The sequence below is a fragment of the Acomys russatus genome, chromosome 10 (genome assembly GCF_903995435.1).
Source record: "Acomys russatus chromosome 10, mAcoRus1.1, whole genome shotgun sequence".
In the NCBI taxonomy this organism is placed as follows: Eukaryota; Metazoa; Chordata; class Mammalia; order Rodentia; family Muridae; genus Acomys; species Acomys russatus.
This window is the reverse complement of record NC_067146.1, coordinates 49,557,620-49,577,242: the sequence shown is the minus strand read 5'-3', so window position 1 is coordinate 49,577,242 and position 19,623 is coordinate 49,557,620. Positions and strand designations below refer to the sequence as shown.

Below are 19,623 nucleotides of genomic sequence, written 5' to 3'. Positions count from 1 at the left end.
CACTGGCCACCAAGCCTCCCAGCATCCCTTAGTTCCTATGCGTTACAGGGCCATCCTGGGCACCATGCCCTGCCCCTTACCTTAAACTACTCTGACTCCTACATGGCACAGCCGTCTTTTTACCTTTTGGTCTCTTGGCTCCTGCCTCTTCCCCTCTCCTACCCTCTCTCACATGGCCCAGCTTGGCCTGCTGCTCATGCCCACTTTGTATTCTCCCTGATGTCCCTGCCTCATGTCTACAGCAACTCCTCTCCACCATCCCGAGGAGTGTCATGTCCTCTTCCTTCTTTTTTCATTTATCTGGTGTGGAAACGCCAGGAGAGGCACAAATGAGGTCCCTTCAAGGAACTCATCCGCTTCCAACCTAGCTGCTGATCTGACTCTCGTAAGCTATGTACGGATCATTTGTTTCTGCTGAGTTTTTGCCACCCACCAAATTTGACTCATTTATTTATTATGTATACAGTATTGTGCCTGCATGTACACCTGCAGGCCAGAAGAGGACACCAGAGCACATTATAGATGGTTGTGAGTCACCATATGGTTGCTGGGAATTGAACTCAGGACCTCTGGAAGAGCAGTCAGTGCTCTTAATCTCTGAGCCATCTCTCCAGCCCTAGAGTCTGATTCTTATGCTGCCTCCTCCCTCCACTTGCTCTTGCTTGTCCACTCCTTAAGTGTCCTGCTCCTAGAGCCTTCTACACCCTCCTAAGTTACCTGCCTGGGCAGCCTGCTACAACCAGCCTGCGGTCTCTCTGTTCCCCAAGGGGCATGTCTTTACAGACGCTACCTCTCTTTCCCCAGAAGCCCCAGCTACTTTCTCTAGCCTCCCCTAGGAACTGCGGTCCCACCTGCTGCTGCCGGCCGCGCTCTTCTTTGTGTTTCAGCTCCCTCTCAGCTTACAGGAATTTCCTGCAGAGGAATTTTGCTTGCAGCCGGCTATCCTCTTTGGACTACAAACTGCTTGGCCTTAGTATAGCTTAGTTGCCAAAGACCAGGACTTTTGATTTTCAAATTCTCTCCTATAATAACTGCTGGTGCAGAAAGAAATGATTCCCAAGTCTTTCATATCCATCTAAATTTGTTCTGCTTTGTACTTCCAAAAGTCTCTTATCTCTAAGATTCCTTCTATGACTTTTCTGTGTTTTGTTCTCAAAAAAAAAAAAAAAAAAAAAAATCTCTTAAGACTATGCCGTCAACTATCTTAGAATTTGTGAGCTCATTTGGTATGGGTTAAAAAAAAAAGTAACAAAAATTTGGCTTAAAACTTATAACAAAAGACTTATATGCTGGGAGAAGCTGCCAGCTGGAGTCTGCTCTGATATGTTAATAAGCACCTTACTTAGCAATTTGTCCAGGGTTTGAGACCTGACACTGATAAATTCCTAAGGCACAAAGGTCCATTCAGGTAAACAAAGGCTGACATAGAGATTGGCATCTAACTACTGTTGTCCTTACTCACTGTGTTCCACACCAGGCTTCTAGAAATTTTAAATAAGGAACAACACATGTCTGATGAATAGGTAGTGTCTCACACTTTTAATCTTAGCACTTAGGAGGCAGAGGCAGGTGGATCACTGTGAGTTCGAGGCCAGCCTGGTCTACAAAGTGAGTCCAGGACAGCCAAGGCTACACAGAGAAACCCTGTCTCGAAAAACAAAAACAAACAAACAAACAAAAAGGACCAGGAAAGTAAAGTTCCTAGCTTCTCTATGGCTTGACAGGATTGTGTGTATTAGGTCAGTATACTACGCTATCACTGAGCCAGAGAAAGAAATGCTGATGGAGAGAGAGGCCAGTGCTTTGCAGAAGTCCTCAGAAGGGGTGACTTGCTAGGGTAGGTAGCTGTGCTTAGCTATTATGCTAGGGAGAAGCTTTGAGAAATCCTTTTTGCTCCAGTTGCTGCTTATAGAGTTCTTTTTTTATTTTTTATTTTTTGGTTTGTTGAGACAGAATTTCTCTGTGTAACAGCTCTAGCTGTCCTGGAACTTGCTCTGTAGACCAGGCTGGCCTTGAACTCACAGAGATCCGCCTGCTCCTGCCTCTGCCTCCCAAGTGCTGGGATTAAAGGCGTGCATCACCTTTTCTTTTTACAGTATCCTTCATCTCTTTTATTTTCTATTTTTAAAAAAAATCTTCTTGTCACTGGGTGTGGTGGTGCACGCCTGTAATCCCAGCACTTAAGAGACAGAGGCAGGATCTATGAGTTTGAGGCCAGCCTGATCTACAAAGCGAGTTCAGGACAGCCAAGGCTACACAGAGAAACCCTGTCTGGAAAAACCAAAAACCAAACCAAACCTTGTTATTTTGTGCATTTGCTGTTCCTTCTGCCTCTCTGTTTCCTTTTCTTCCGTTTCCTGCTGGCTTTCCGGTCTGTTTCCAGCAGTGCATCATCCTTGGTTGGATGTGGGAAGGTTGAGGACATAGCATTGTGGTTGCTGAGGTCAGTTGATGTCATGAACTGCATTATGATGGTCTTGACTTAAGGCTTATATCCAGGATACTTAAAACTGATAATATGAAGCCTATTTGAGATTTTGCTTTTAAAAATGTATAGTAGTTGAAAGCTTTAAATGGAGTGGTTTTTTTTTTTTCAATATTTCATAAGGACTTCCAGTTTGAATTTTTATGATGCTTTTACTTAAAAAATTCTAATGGGCCTCTTAGTTTTTTTTTTTTTTTCTTCTTGTAGGTCTATTTATTTTACTATGTGGGCAGGGACCTTTTCCCTGCACACATGTATGGTACCATGTGCATGCCTGTTGGAACTGGGTTTACAGATTGTGTGAGCTGCTACCATGCGGGCACTGCGAATTTGAGCTTTGGTGCTCTGTAAGGGTAGTAAGAGCTCTTCGTGTTGCGCCAGCTCTCCAGCGCCGCCAGTGAGCCTTTAAACAGAACTTCAGCATGGAGCTGTGGTCCTCCTGTCTCCACATCCTTAGTTCTGGGATTACGTGTGGTTTATCTGCGCTGGGGAAGGAATACAGGGCTATGTGCGTTCTAGGGAGGCACTTTACCAACTGAGCTATACTTCACTGCTAGCTCAGCTTATTTCTAATAATTTCCCATATCTTAGTAGACAAATGAACAAAAATAATGCTTATCGTGATTTCACAAATAAATCCAGATCAGATAAATAAATAAATAAATAAATAGGAATTTATTGATTTTGATGTCTTAAAAATTGCCCTTGTTTTATTTACAAGGGTTCATGTTACTTTGTTTCTACTCTATCTTGGAAGTCCTCCTGTGCTGTCATCCTGTTTGTACTGAACATAAAGCTGGCCATCTTCTAAGCCGTGTGTGCATGTCTTCCACTTTTATTTACTTTCTTTTTTTTGAGACAGTGTTTCTCCTGTAGCCCTAGCTGTCCTGGAATTTGCTTCACTTGCTTTGTAGACCAGCCTGGCCTGGTCTACAGACCAGCCTGGCCTGGTCACAGATACCTGTTTGCCTCTGCCTCCCGAGTCCTGAGCTCTGGGATTAAAGGCATAAGCTACTACCACCTTATTTTACTTAAAAAAAAAAATTCTTTATTTACTTGAGCACAGTTCATTGTTTACGTTCTTGGGTGACTAAAATAATCACACCACTATTCGGCAAAGGACAACTTGGAAATCAACTCTTTTAAAAAATGTATATATATATATGTATAAAACATTTAAAACAGTTTCCTTTGTTTTAAAATCTTATTATGTGGATGTATACATGTTTATATATACAGACGTGTGTTCATACACACACACACACACACACACACACACACACATCCTCTCTGTTTTCATGCATTATATCAGGAAGATTTTATCTAGTTTCTATTTCTGTTCTAAACATTTGTTGTTGTTGCTGCTTGTTTTGCATGGGTACATGTGGAAGGCAGAAGTCAGTCTGGTGTCATTGCTCAGGAACCACTACCATATTACCGTTATTTTGTTAGTGTATGTGCACGTGTGCATAGTGCTCATGTGGAGCCAAGCGGACAGCTTTGGTGGAGTTGGTTCTCAACTCTCCATCCACCCTTACACAGGTTCCATGCGCTCAGGTCCTTTACAGCGAAGCCATCTTGGTGGCCCTTACTTTTTTTAACCTAAATTTTTTGGAGACAGGTTTTCCCACTGGATCCTAAAGCTTGCTGATTCTGCTAGAATAGCTGGCTGGGAAGCTCTAGGCTTTTCTAGACTATTGTGTTGTTGGAGTCATGTAGTGTGTGGCATTTTAAACTGGTTTCTTTCAGTTAATGATACATAAAATTTCCTGTGTGTTTGCATGGCTTGATAGCTCCGTTGTTTGTCTAGTGCTGAAACATACCCCACTGTTTGGATGTACCAGAGTTCACAGTCATCCCTGAATGGGATCTTGATTGCCTCCTTCCATTCTGGATAATTATGAGTGAACCTGGTATAACTATTCATGTATGTGGTGTTGTGTGGACCTACATTTTTAGCTCTTTCGGATGAAGACTAAGCAGTGGAATTTATCAAATCTGATAAATGCATTTGTGGTATTGTAAGAAAATACCCTCATGTCTTCCAGGGTAGTGTTTTACATTCCCTCTAGCAACAAATGAGAGTTCCTGTTGTTCCACACGCTTGCTAGCATTTAATGATGGTGTCAGCGTTCTGGACTATGGCCAATTTCACAGTCATGCAGTGCATCTTATGGTCCCGGTGGCACATGGTGCACGTTCATTTGACTTCTGCACCATTTTCCTCATAAGGTCTTTGACCCATTTTAAAATCTGGCTTTCTTGTTGAATAATAGTAATTAATCAGATTTTTTCCCCTTCTCTGGTTTGCCTTTCTAGTCTCTTGATAGTGTCTCTTGAAGAATATTAATTAATCTGGCGTATCAACTTATTTCTTTGACATATTGTACCTTAGTGCAGCATCTGTCACCAACCTCTGTGTCATGTAGCTCTTCTAAGCTGTGCCTACTAGGAGTTTCAGTGGTGTCTCCTTTGTTTTGAATGTGACTATCCAGTTGTGGATCTGTCTGTTGAAAGAACTGACTCCATAAAGTTGTTTTCTGACCTCTACATGCATGCTGTGGTAAATTACCCCTCCCCCAGTCTCATAGATACACACACAGACACACCACACACAGAGACAGAAACAGACAGAGGGAGAGATGTGAATGTAAAATATTTCAGTAATTAAAAAACATCAGTTTCATGTTGAAATAATGTTTTGGATATATTGGGTTAAGTAAAATATATTACTAAAAGTAATTTTACCTGTTACTTACTATGTTTTTAATGTGGCTGCTGAAAATGAAAATTTGCAAATGCCATTATATTTTTGCTGGTAAGTTCTGAGTGAGACTGCCATTCAGTTATCATATGATTATAGTACAGTAATACTTAGGAAAAGAAAGTAGTTTTTAAGGGATTTTTGCAGTGTTTGTATGCATTGTGCAGTCTCTGTTTTACAAGGTTGTTTGATTCCATTATAACAATGTAATAATAATAAGCTCTTGAAGGCAAAGGCAGTATTACTTTTGTTTTCATTTTGCATATATTTATCCTTGGCTAGATTCATAGACTGAACATATAAGAATTAATAGGATAGTGTTTAGATTTTTTAGGATATACTTTAATTTTGTTTTTGTTTTTGGTTTTTTTTTTTTTTAACCTTCAAGACAGGGTTTAGCTGGGGGGGTAGTGCACACCTGTAATCCCAGCACTCAGGGAGGCAGAGGCAGGTGGATCGCTGTGAAGTCTAGGCCAGCCTGGTCTACCAAGTGAGTCCAGGACAGCCAAGGCTACACAGAGAATCCTGTCTCAACAAACAGACAAATAAACAAACAAATCAAGACAGGGTTTCTCTATGTAGCTCTGGCAGTTCTAGAACTCACTCTGTAGACCATCCTGGCCTCAAACTCAGAGATTCACCTGCCTCTGCCTCCTGAGCACTGAGATTAAAGGCATGTGCCACCACTGACTGGCTCCATCAGTGACTTCTTATGTCTCATAATTTATTATAACAGTTATACTAGTTAGCCTTGTTAGTCATGTTATTTTTAAAATGTAGGAGGATTAGGAACTCGTATCTAGTGTTAATGTATTCCAGGCTCTTTGTTGTCATTCATTCTTCATTTCACTTCTGTGAGGATCCTGTGAGGATGAAAGCCAGCACCGTTGCTTGGCTACGGAAGGTTGCTATCACAATGAATATGCTCACATTCAGAGCTATAACTTTCTAGAGTACTTATTAGTACCCATAGACATAGCCAATTATTTCATGTGATTTGAAATTAGTTCTATATCTTGGTTGACATGAGATGAGTAAAAAATAATCATTGAAATTAAATGTACAGTGATATATAACATATGTTCAATGAAAGAAGAAATGTAGAATTCGACCTATTACTGAGGGGGAAAACTTTCTTTTTTGAAGTCATTAAGATTTTGTGTGTATTGTGTTTATTTTGTTTTTTATTTTATTTTATTTTTTTTTGCATTGGAGACCTGAGGTCACCATGTTGCCGTTGGCTACCCTCAAACTTGCTCTGTAGAGCTGGCTGTCCTCCAGCTCACTGAGCTCCATCTGTGTTAGAGTCAAAGGTGTATGCTACAACACTCAGCTTTCTTATGTCTCATACTTGTAGAAATGGAGTTAAAGTTCATGAAAAAAAAGATTTTAACATTTTACAATGTATTTTGTCTTTCAGATAAAATCAAAGACAAAATTAAAGAGAAAGACAAAGAAAAAGAGAGAGAGAGAAAGAAGCATAAAGTAATGAGTGAGATCAAGAAAGAAAATGGCGATGTAAAGATCTTGCTGAAAAGTAAGTTTATATTCAGTGAGCTTCTTACTATGCATTTTATACTGTTCAGTATACGTACTAGCCAAGCTATTAAAAAAGGAAATGTTATTTGATACTGATTTTTGCTAAAATTAAGAATGCTGTAAAAGTCAAGAGTAAACCCAATGTTGGCGATTGTAACCTGCACGGTAACATGCTTTGGGCTATGTATTTAATGCATTGTTAAAGCTTTCATGGGTAAGCCTCACTAAACATAAATAATTTTAAAAATAAGTTGTATAAGTTGGTATATGTGTCATTTGTTTGCAGTCATAGTTATATAATTTGAAATAAAAGGCTAAGTAATTTTGTCATGGTAGGATGGTGACAATAGTGCTCTCCTATGGACATTAGAGCATAGCCACTATGCCACCGAGCAGGGCTGACAGGGAAGGCTTTACTCAGAGCTAAACCTGAGGGGTGTTGTTTTACTCTGTTTCTTGTTTGTTTGCTTAAGAGTATCCTTTTTGGGTTAAAAAAAAAAAGCCCCCAATATCCTCTTTGTTTCTTTTTTTTCTCTTTCTTTCTTTTTTTTTTTTTGTTTTTCCAGACAGGGTTTCTCTGTGTAGGCTTGGCTGTTCTGGACTCACTCTGTAGACCAGACTGGCCTCGAACTCACAGTGATCTGCCTGTTTTTACCTCTTGAGTTCTGGGATTACAGGTGTGCACCATCATACCTAGTCTTATTTTTATTTATTTTTTTATTTTTTACTTTTAATTAATTTATTTGTTTTAGTTTTAAAATTACAACAGGTTCTCATTATGTAGCATTGGCTGGCCTGGAGCTCTTTTAGATTAGGCAGACCTAAAAGTCATATAGATCTGCCATCCTCAGCCTCTGGAGTGCTGGGATTAAAGGCATGTGCTTCCTGGCTGTTTTTTTTTTATTCATTTTTTTCAAAAAAGTTTTAAAAATTTATTGTATGTGTATGAATGTTTTGCCTGGACATATGTATGTGTACCATTTCTGTGCATTGTGCTGGTGGAGATGAGAACACAGTGTGTGTCTCTTGACTGGAGCTACGGGAGGCTGTGAGCCACCCTGTGGATGCTGGGAGCTGAGCTCAGGTCCTCTGTAGGAGAGCTGGTGCTCTTGACCACGGAGCCATTTCCCCAGTCCTCTGTTGCTTTATTTTTGAGACAGAGCCTCAAACTGGATATGTAGGAATATGACCTAGGACTTCTGATCCACTTGCTTTCATCTCCCAAGCTCTGGGATGACAGGTGTTCACCCCCACCATGCCATGTGCATGCGGTACCAGGGACTGAAGCAAGAAAGCATTCTACCAACTGAGTATAGCCCCTCCCTGACCTCAGGTCTTCTCGGGAAGCCTTAGCTGGGACTCGAATGACTGTAGTTATGCCAGTTAGCAGCTAGTGATTCATACTCCCGTGTTTACTCAGGTGCACCCCGTTGGTTTAGTCAAGTAGTTGTTTGGTTCTTTATTAAGAGTGTAGCGATACACATTTATGCTAATAGAGTAACAGTCTGTGGCCTCAGAATATGTAAACTCATGTCTTCTTTGTTGACGATTAGGTTCCTAGAGACTCTATATGAAGATAGCCTACTGAACTGAGACTTTTTTAGGAATATACAATACTAGCTTTGACTTTGAAACAGATGGAAAATTTAGGGTACATTTTGAACTGAGTAAAGGTGAAACTAATGATGAAACAAAAAGAGTGAAGTAGGTCTAGAAATTAATTTGTAACCTTTAGGCCGACTAGGAAATTTTACAGAAATGATTACTGTACAGTGGAGGTAAGTAATAATTTATATTGCTGTGAAGATTATATAAGTAAAAATGGAATATATTCACTCTACAAGTATGTATCAATCTCTTTCTTCCTATCTATCTATCTATCTAACTGTAATCCTACCACTCAGATTGAAGCAGGAGGATCAAAAGTTCCAGGCCAGCCTGGACAAGATAGTGAGTTCCAGGCCATTGTGGGCTACATAACAAGACCTTTATTTAAAGAAGAAAAGAAACATGTAAAAAATTGTATGAAGTTTTGTATGACTACACATGTATGTGTGTATAGTAATGTGTAAAAAGATTTTATTAGAAAAAAAATCTTACTGTTTTCTAGAACAGTATTACTTGCCCTTAGTAGTTTCTTTCATTCTTTCATTCATTCATTCATTCATTCATTGTTTGTTTGTTTTTTTGAGACAGGGTTTCTCTGTGTAGCCTTGGTTGTCCTGGACTTGCTTTGTAGACCTGGCTGGCCTCAAACTCACAGCGATCCACCTGCCTCTGCCTCCCGAGTACTGGGATTAAAGGCATATGTCACTGTGTCCGGCTATTTATTTATTTTTTCTTTTTTTAATTTAAATTTTTTAATTTAAAAAACATTTTCCCCTTAGTAGTTTAAAGGAACAAATGCATTACATAAACTAGTGGCTCTTATCCTTTCCTACCAAAGTCGGCCAACATGTGCATATATTCCAGCCATCTTACATAGTTCATGAAAATAAGATATAAGAAATTTACATGTTTTGATTTTAGTATTTTTATTTTTAGTTTTTGACATAGGGTTTCTCTGTGTAATAGCCCTGGCTGTCCTGGACTCACTTTGTAGACCAGACTGGCCTTGAACTCACAGCAATCCACCTGCTTCTGCCTCCTGAGTTCTGAGATTACAGGTGTGTGTTCCTGTGCCCAGCTGATTATAGTATTTTTAAAATTTATCATTATGTCAAATATGTTTTCCTCATGAGCAGGCATAATAGATCAAAAGTGAGCCGGGTCCAGTGGTGCACGCCTATAATCCCAGCACTCTGGAGGCAGGGGGATCACTGTGAGTTCAAGACCAGCTGGTCTACAAAGTGAGTCTAGGATGGCCAAGGCTACACAGAGAAACCCGTCTCAAACAAAACAAAATAAAAATCCCTAAACAAAGGAATAGGTTAAAAGTGGTGTCCTATGTTACTGGTAGATATCAAAGCTCACAGGCAGGGCAAATCATGGCAGGAAGAATGACAGCATTGCATTGCTAAAAATCAGTCATTGGGCCAGGACACAGTTCTGTTGTAAAGCACCTTCCCAAGCATGTGGCTCTGAGTTTGGTTTCCAGAACCCATGTAAAAGTAAATCGGCATTGAGATGTTCTCTGTCTTCCCATTGCTGGGGAAGCTAAGGCTGGAGGAATCCTCAGCCTTTCTAGCCTAATTTGTGAGCTGCTGGTTAATAAGAGACCTTTTATTAGAGGTGGATGGTGTTTCCAAGGGTGACACTCAGGATTGTCTTCTGGCCTCCACTCGTGCTTGCCCCACTCTAACCCATGCAGTACCTGAAGCTAAAATGCCTCCCAGAGACCGTCGACTGAAAAGCAGTAAGTTGTTGCTGTTTCTGTTTCCTGTGTTTGGTAACGGAGTTGAATGTATTCATTCATATATCAGATATGAAATAAGATCCAATTTTCCTGGGTGAAATTCATTTTTTACCTTGTTAGCATGAACGATATGCTGAGGTTAGTGGTGGAAATTAGTATCAGTGAACTTTATTTTTAAAGCAGTTTTCATAATTTGCTCCCCAAAGCATATGCTTCTGTTCCCTTTCCCCCTCCCCCTCTCCTCACAGTCCCCTTTCCCACTCTGTCCTTCAACCCCCACCTTCCCTCCTCTCCTCTCTCCCCTTCCCTCCCTCCCATCTCCTGTCCCTTTTAGGCAGGCCTCCTCTGGGTATCCTGGAGTTTGTTATATAGTCCTCACTGGCCTCGACTCTTGATTCCTTTGCTTTAAGTGTCCTGAGTTACCAGGATCACATGTGTCCACCACCTTGACTGCTCTACATGCTGTTTGTATACTTGTTCTATGGCTTTTGTTCTTGTCTTTTGTGAGATTCCCTTTTTCTCTTGTTGAATTTATATCTGTGTTTCCCAGTTCTTATTTCTTTTGCTTTGGGTTTGCCACTCCCCTTCAGCTCCTTGTGGTATCCCCCTACTCCCGTGTGTGTGTGTGTGTGTGTGTGTGTGTGTGTGTGTGTGTGTCCCCGTGTGTGTGTGTGTGTGTATGTATGTGTGTGTATGTGTGTGTGTGTCCCCGTGTGTGTGTGTGTGTGTGTGTGTGTGTGTGTGTGTATGTATGTATGTGTGTGTGTGTGTCCCCGTCCGTCCCCGTCGTGTCTGCACATGTTTCCCCCTCACCCAGTGTATGTCCTTGCCTGTTCTGATGCACTCCACTATCCTTTTGCTTTGAGTCATATACATGAGAGCCGGCCATGTTCCTTAGACAGCAGTGCTGGTTTCTGTTCTGAGTACATCTCTAGGATTTTTAATATATCAGAATTATTGGGTTTTGTTAGACCAATTATAGGTTTAGAGTAATGTGAACCTTCAGTATTTCTTTCTGTAAGACAAGAGTGTTGATATTTGGAATGATATTTCCTTAAGGTACCTTAGAATTTTTTGTATAAGCATCTAATGAATTGCATATGCAGAAACAGAGTGAGAAATCATGTAATGTTCTTAAAATCTTTCTAGTGTAAACTAGCTCCTCAGTTTGCTTTGATATAAAGAGTACATGTTACCTCTGTTTACCTCTGGGGGGTTTCCAGGCCCACATTCGGGTTCTGTGAAGAGGTGGGAGTACTCAGGGCCCAGCAGAACAGTTGTTCTTATATTATGGTTTACTATTATGAAAGTATACAAAGGAAAATAAACAGAAGAAAAAGTGCATGGGATAATTAACATCTGTGGGAAGTGAAACATAAGTTTCTAAGAATCCTAAGTGGAGTTGGACAGAATATGCTTAATTCAGCAGTAAGTTGTGACAACATTCATAGAATGTTGTGGAGCAGAGAAGCTCGTTAGTGACTCAGGGTTTTATTGGGAGTGGATACATTGACACCATCTGCCTACTGTGGACCAAAGTTCTAGACTTCCAGAAGGAGAACAGGTGCTCAGCATACAGCATATTGTTTGTGTGAGTGCAAATAGTGAACTCTTTAAAATGTAAGCTATGAAATGCCAGGAAGGGCTAGCCTAACAGGAAATCTCAGGCATCTCATCTCTTCTGCACACTATACTTCCTCTATTATTTAATTACAAAGTAATTTTTCAGGAGAATTTTTGCTCCTTGATGCCCAATGAAAGAATCTCTCATTGATTTATTAGTTTGAATTTTTAAATTGCTTACGGTTGTAATACTTTATTGGTTTACCCAGAACACTAGGGAATAGACTAAATGTTTTCTTATTTCAAAGTAATGTGTTTTGGTTATAGGTTATTTTCTATTTTAAATACAATATAATTAGATTTTAAACATTTTTATTGCTGTTAGGTTTTGTTTATTTCAAAATGATTTAATTTTTACTTTCCATTTTTGAGTTTGAGGTTGCTATTAATATGTATGCCCAAGCCTGGTATGGGTGTGAGGATGTGGTGGTGGTGGCTCACGCCTGTAATCCCAGCACTCAAGAGGCAGGGGCAGGTGGATCTCTGAGTTCGAGGCCAGCCTGGTCCACAGAGTGAGTTTCAGGACAGCCAGAGCTAAACAGAGAAACCTGTCTTGAAAAACAAACAGTCCCGCCCCCCACTAAAACAAGCAAACAAACAAAAAAGGCCCAAAACCAAACCAACCAATCAACCAAACAAAAGCCCAGTAAACAAACACACAAAATCCCCTATGCCCTTTCAATTATATTTTCTTCTTTGGCTTTTATTTTGGTTACTCTAGTATTTTACTCTTTATTTTTGTCCCTTTTAAAAATAATTAATGTTGAGTGAATATCTCATGTACACCCTCATAGAACTTACTATGTAGCCAAGGATGACTGAGTTTCTAGACCCTCTGCCTCTTATTTCCTGGTCCGGGTTCTACAGTTGAGACTATCATGCCTGGTTTCATGTAGTGCTGGGAATTGATCCAGGGGCTTCTTGCATTCAGGGCAAGTATTGTGCCACGTGCCCGAGAACATGCTCAGTCCCTAGTTTTTGCTCTTAAGGTGCTCACCCGACTGATGCTTTGAAAGTACGTATTTGATAGAATTTGTGGAACTACTTAGAGCAGCAGTTCTCAACCTTCCTAATGCTGGGAACCTTTAATACAGGTCCTCGTGTTGTGGTGACCTCCAACCTTAAAATTATTTTGTGGCCACTTCATAACTAATTTTGCTACCGTTGGGAGTGAATGTAAATGTCTGATGTGCAGGATGTCTGATGTTTGACCCCAAAGGAGTTGAGACCCCAGAGAAAGAACATTTTATCCTTTAGGATGTTACAACTTATCCATGTTGGCTGGTTCGCTTTTTATTTATGTTCATATTGATTTTCTTCTTCATAGCATAGTTAAGAATTCATGTATAGAGTGGGTGAGATGGATCACAAGGTAAAACTGTATTTCTAAGCAAGTGTGATGGCTTGATTTTCTGAGTCATGGTCCTCTCTAGCCTTGGCTGCTCTTGAACTCTCTATGTAGAACTATGTTGGCCTTGAACTCAGAGAGATCCATCTGCCTGAGTGATGGAGTTAAAGGCATGAGCTGATGACTTGAATTTGATCCCTTGATCTCTGTCACCTACAGGGAAGGAGAGAACCTCTCCTGAGTGATGTTCTTTGACTGCAACACACATCCTGTGGCATGCACATGCAAGCTTGAGTACACACGCATGCATGCATGCACCAAAAAAGTAAAAGAATGTTGAATAAAGGGGGACATTAGATGTAGGCTTTTTTTGGGCGGGGGGGAAGTCAAGTCTATTTTGAGTTGCCTTGAAATTTAGTTTTGAAAATAGATAGAGCATCTCACTAATGAAAACTAAATAAGAGAAATCTGTGAACTTGGAAAATTTCACGTAGAGAATGATTGTGAGGGCCGGGGATGTGTAGCTTGGTTGATAAAGTCCGTCCTGTATGCAGGATCTCTGGGTTTGGCCCTCAGCACTGCACAGTACTGATGTGGTGCATGTCTATAGTCCCAGAGTTTGGGGAAACAGGAGGGAGGAACAGATGTTCAGGGTTATAGCCTCATCTCAAAATGTTCTCCCTACCCCCTAAAAGGCAAGTTAGGGTAATTTTATTTATGGAAACTTATCATGGGAATAGAGTAGCAAAGCTCAGTGTGATGACAGAGGCCTGTGACCTCAGCACTGTAGTCCCTGGAGGCAGAGTCAGGAGGATCTTCATGAGTTCAAAGTCATCTTGCCTTTCCAATCAAAACAACAAAACTCCCCTCTAGGGGCCTGGAGAGATAAGGCAGGGCTAACAACACTGGTTGCTCTTTCAGTGGACCTGAGTCCCATTCCCGGCACCCCACATGGAAGCTCACAACTATCTGTGACTCCATTTCTAGGGGATATGACTCCCTCTTCTGGCCTTGAAGAGCATTGGGCATGCATGTGGTACACAGACATTCATGGACGGAAAACAAACCAGTGCTCAACCAAACAACCCCCACCTCCGTCAAACAAAAGCAAAAAGGACGGAACAAAAACAATGGTTTCTTTCCTTTTTTGTTCTGTCCCCCCTACCCCCAGACAGGGTCTCTCTGTGTAGCCTTGGCTGTCCTGGACTCACTCTGTAGAGCTGGCTAGCCTCAGACTCAACAGTGATCCCACTATCATGCCTGGCTCTCTTCCTCCTCCTCCTTCTCTTCCTCCTCCTCCCTCTCTCTCTGCCTCCCTTCCCCTCTCTCTCTGTCCCTCTCCCTCTCCCCCTCCTCCCTCCACACCAGGGTTTCTCTGTGGGCTGTCCTGATTAGGCTGACCTTGAACTCATAATGATCTGCCCCTTCTGTCTCCCCAAGTGCTGGGATTACAGGTGTGTAATACAGGTGTGTGCCTGTTTTCTTTTCCGAACTGTTGTTTTATTGTCCTTTTCATATTTATCGTAGGAAGCAGTATTCTCTTATAATAACCATAGCATTTTCATAGTCTGCTTATTTTTATATAAGAAAAATTCATTATTATTGTGCATATGTAAATGATGTGCCTGCTTGTTGTGTATACATAGAGGTCCCCTAATTAAATAGCCTGTGTAGATTAGAGTTTTTGTGTGTGTGTGGTTTTTGTTTCTTTGTTTTTTGGTTTTTCGAGGCAGGGTTTCTCTGTGTAGCCGTGGCTTTCCTGGAACTCACTCTGTAGACCAGGCTGGTAGATTAGTCTTTTATTCCTTGGATTTTTGGCATTTTGATCTAGAGTCTGTTGGTTGTGTTCATCGAACCTCTTTACTCTATAACCTTATAATGTCCTTCTACTCTCCTGTCTTTCTCTATTCTCTCCTATTTATGTCTCTACCTAGCACCGGGCATCATTGGAGCCTAGTGTATGAGAGGATTCTGATTTTGTCACTTCCTGTCGGGTACCTGCTAGCTCTTGACTTGGAGCTCTGTAGGTGTGATGGACTTAGGGTAGTCAGGTACAGCTTACCGAGGAGGGAAGGAGTGCTGCAGATGAGCAGCTCTGCACGGTTGCCACTGATGTTAGAGTGTGCGCACACTTCTGACTTTGTGGTTTTCAGTCTCCTTGGCATCTGGATATGAATTTTTAAAGCCTCAGATAAAATAAAGTTTACAATATATCCATGAGAACTATCTGAAGGGTATTACCTACACTTACTTCTGAGCTTCTGCTTTGTACAGTTTGAAGGCTACACTTTCTCAAACTGTCACTCATTACTTGAGTGAGCACTTGGCATCTGCTGTCTGCCTAGCAGTTCTGAGCCCACTGACTGTGTTTGTATGTAAAGGCAGAAAATGGATAAGAGAGAAGGAAACACAAAGTAAATTTTGAATAGAAAACAAATTCTCTGAATATCCAGAAGCATCATAAGTAAACTTACTTATTATAAAACAGTTCTTAAAAGCATGTTGTTTTTTAAAAGTAATTAAAATATGGAGTTTCAAAAAATTTTTTTCCCAACAGGTGGGAAGGAGAAGCCAAAAACAAATGTAGAAGACTTACAAATAAAAAAAGTAAAGAAGAAAAAGAAAAAGAAACACAAAGAGAATGAAAAACGGAAGCGTCCAAAAATGTACAGCAAATCTATTCAGACCATCTGTTCAGGGCTGCTGACTGATGCTGAAGATGAAGACGCAAAAGGCATCGTAAATGATACTGTAAAGGATTACGTTGGAAAAAATTTGGATACCAAGAACTGTGATTCGAAAATTCCTGATAACAGTGACTTTCCATTTGTCTCATTAAAGGAGCCACGCGCTCAGAATAACCTTAAAAGGTTGGACACTTTGGAGTTCAAGCAGCTCATTCATGTTGAGCACCAGCCTAACGGAGGTGCGTCCGTCGTCCACGCCTACAGCAATGAGCTCTCCTGCCTGTCTCCCGTGGAGATGCAGAGATTTGCAGAAGAATTTGTGGGGTTAGTGTTCAGTGAAAATGAAAGTTCTGCAGCTTTCTATGTAATGGGTATTGTTCATGGGGCAGCTACTTATTTACCTGACTTTTTAGACTACTTTTCATATAAATTTCCCAATTCACCAGTGAAAATGGAGATATTGGGAAAGAAAGATATAGAGACAACGACTATGTCCAATTTTCATGCTCAGGTAAGAGGCTTTTAGTTTTGCTTTGTTTTAAAATAGTTTTTATTGTACATTTTAGACAGACTTGTGTTTTTTCCTCTTAATTTTACCAGAGATTTGAGGTAAAACGGTAAGCATACAGTAAAAATGTTTGGGAGTAGCCTCTTGATGAGAATTTACAAGTTTAAATTTTAATTCCTCCTGTCTAAAAAAAAGAATATTTATTTATTCTAATGTGCATTATCGTTTTGCCTGCATGTGTGTCTGTGTGAAGGTGTTGGAACTGGAACTGGAGTTACAGACAGTGGTGAGCTGACATGTGGGTGCTGGGAATTGAACCCAGGTCCTCTTCAGTCCCCAATTTCTGCTTTTCTATTCTACTAAAAATTAGTTAATGAAGATCAACTGATTTTGCCCCTCCTCCCCTTTTTTCAGACAAGGATTTCTCTTGAAGTCAGTGAAATGAATTTAAACAGGTATTTTCCAGTTCTTTTAACCCTGCAAATGAAGCAGGTGGTGTAGCTCGCTTCTTTGATCCCAGCGCTTTGGAGGTAGAGGCAGGTGGATCTCTTGAGTTAGAGATCAGTCTGGTCTGCAAGACAGCCAGTGGTGTGTAGAGAGACCTTGTCTCAACGAAACAAACAACTCCCTGCCCCACCCCGAAATCTGTAAATCATCTACAGCTATCTTTTTTGAATTGCCCTGTAAATCCTTAGCACTGGGTCCATGAATTAAGTAGGTGCTAAATGCATGCTGGCTTGCATGAATACATTGTAATATAAAATAATTACTACCTAGCATGTGATTATGTGGAAACACTAGTGCATATTTGCCTAGTTACTTTCTATTGCTGTGAAGAGATAGCATCACCAAGTCAGCATATGGAAAAGTATTTATTTAGGGGGTTAGTCCATGAGCCTTGTGGTGAGGAGTGTAGTGAAAGGCACATAGGTGGCAGGCATGGCGCCAGAGCAGTAGCTGAGAGTTTACATTTGATCTTCAAGTAGGAGGCAGAGAGGAAGCCTGGTTTGAGCTTTGGAAACCTCCCAGGGACATACCTTTTTCAACAAGGCCTCTTAATCCTTCCTAAATAGTCTACCAACTGGGAAACACACAATCAGCTCTGAGCCTACAGAGGGCGCCATTCTCATTTAAACTGCCATGGTATTTTACGCTAATTTCCATTTCCTACTTTTTTCTGTAGAACATTATTTTAGAAACCAGAGACAGAATTGAGTTTTCAGCTTTTAAAAAGTTAACGTGAGGCCTATCTAAATGCCAGTGAGGGTATCAGATCCCCTGGAAATGGAATTGTAGATAGTTGTGAGCTGCCCTATGGATGCTGGGAATTGAATCCAGGTCTTCTGGAAGAGCAGCAGTGGTCTTAACCATTGAGTCATCTCTCCAGTCCCTGACTATAGTTTTTAATTTTTTTTTTTCTGGGAGGAGACAGTAACTGATATAACATTCTAGTTTATGGGGAACATGCAGTAAAGTCTCAGGAGATCTTGGTGAACCTCTCTCCCTGTCTTTTCTATGGAACTATTAGCTAATAGCCTAAAGGGAAGTGTTTATTTGGAGTTGTCAGAACAGCTAGGAATAGAGCACAGTCTAATCCTTATCCTGGTTCTCCCCTTGCTCTAGTATATTCGAGATACATTTCCTACTTTAAATATATGTTTAAGATATATTTTCTACCCCCATTTCCCAGTAACATGTTGGGTATGTATTTTGCAGCATACAATAGTCTGGAAAATAGGATAATATTTAAATTTTAATGAATGTGTATGAGGGTTATTCCCTAATGTAGCATATTTGAGAACTGGAATTTAAATATTTTTTAGAATGATAAGGTAGCAAAAGAATATCCATTATTAGCCAACCCACTTTACAGAATTATAGATAGTAACTGTGGGAGAGTTACTGAGTTTAGTGGCTGGGTCAGGACTGGCGTCGTATGTCATTTATGGAGTAAACATTCCAGATTCTGTGCTAAGCATTTTGTATGCAGTGAGTCACACTGTAGTAAGCTTTTAGTCACACTTTTGAGTAGTTAAATGTTGGCGTACTGTAGTGCATACTTAGCAGTGAGGAAACATACAGTGAATTACATGTGAGTACTCCAGATGGGAGGGATTTTGAACAAATTCTGAGAAATGAAACAATAGTGGAAGCATGAGAAGAAAGGCCTGAAGTTCTAGGGTGGTTTTTTGTTTGTTTGTTTGTTTTGGTTCCTTACTATTTGTAAGTGACTTACTGTCACCAGTCTAAGTGACAAGTTTTATACCGTGCTTGGACTTCAAGTTGTTTGCACAATATCATAGTTACTTTTGCTATTATAGTATGCAAGCATAATCCAGTAATTCTTTTAATGCGATAAACACTCACATAGTATAGTGATGTTTTTATGTTAACTTTAAAAATGAATTTTGAAATGATAATAAATGATTTTTTCTTTTATGGTGGCTGGAGAAATTGTACAGTGAGTAAAGTACTTCCTGCCAAGCCTGAATGCCTGGACTTGTTCCCTGGGACCCCCGTGGTGGGAGGAGAGAACGAACAGCTTCTGTGGGTTTTTTTCTGACCTCCACATGAGCACCACACCGTGTCCAACGCCCCCCCCCCCCGTAAATAAATAAAATGTAATGAAAAATAAAAGTTTTCAATTTTTTGTAATATTTACAAAATGAAGGCTTTGCTTTAGCTGCTAAGTAAAATGTGGTGCTCACATGTTAATAGAGCTAGCGTGTAGATCTCAGGTCCTTCAGGAGCTGCTTAGCTTGGTTCTCACCATTTTCTCAGCTTCTTCAGGTGCATCATAGGAAACTCATAAGCACGCGTGCCTCCCTATTGCCAGCTGTGGTTCTGGCCCCATGTCTCTGTGATCTGCTACTCCGTTGGCTCAAGCTTGTCCCCTACAAGGACTACTTTTGATTCTTCAGGAAATTACTTGTGCCAACTCTATACTCTTTTTTTTTTTTTTTTTTTTTTTTTTTAAGGTGTTTTGAGACAGAGTTTCTCTGTGTAACAGCCATGGCTTTCCTAGACTTCTTTGTAGACCAGGCTGGTCTCGAACTCCTAGAGATCCGCCTGCTTCTGCCTCCTGAGTGCTGGGATTAAAGGCGAGCGTCAGCATGTGGGCTCATACTTCTTTATTATAAGATCCTCTTACTTGCTTCGTGTGGAGTAAAGTATATCATGAACTGCTCATTGATATTTTCCATATATTGGATTCTTTTCTTTATTTTCCTTTCTTTTATTGAGAGCATAAGAAAAATCAAAACAAAGAAATCAAACCAAACAAAAAAGCCTAGATGACTGGAGGCTGTTGCCTT

The 19,623-nt window shown here is 40.4% G+C and overlaps 1 protein-coding gene across 1 annotated transcript in view; it reads left to right on the top strand.

Moving 5' to 3' along the window:
- Positions 1 to 19,623, top strand: part of Rsbn1l (round spermatid basic protein 1 like) — a 53,277-nt gene that overhangs the window by 12,735 nt on the left and 20,919 nt on the right. Inside the window, exons 2-3 of the mRNA XM_051152099.1 lie at positions 6,670 to 6,786; positions 15,672 to 16,312. Of these exons, the coding sequence (XP_051008056.1) occupies positions 6,670 to 6,786; positions 15,672 to 16,312 (758 nt within the window). The remainder of the gene's footprint in view (positions 1 to 6,669; positions 6,787 to 15,671; positions 16,313 to 19,623) is intronic.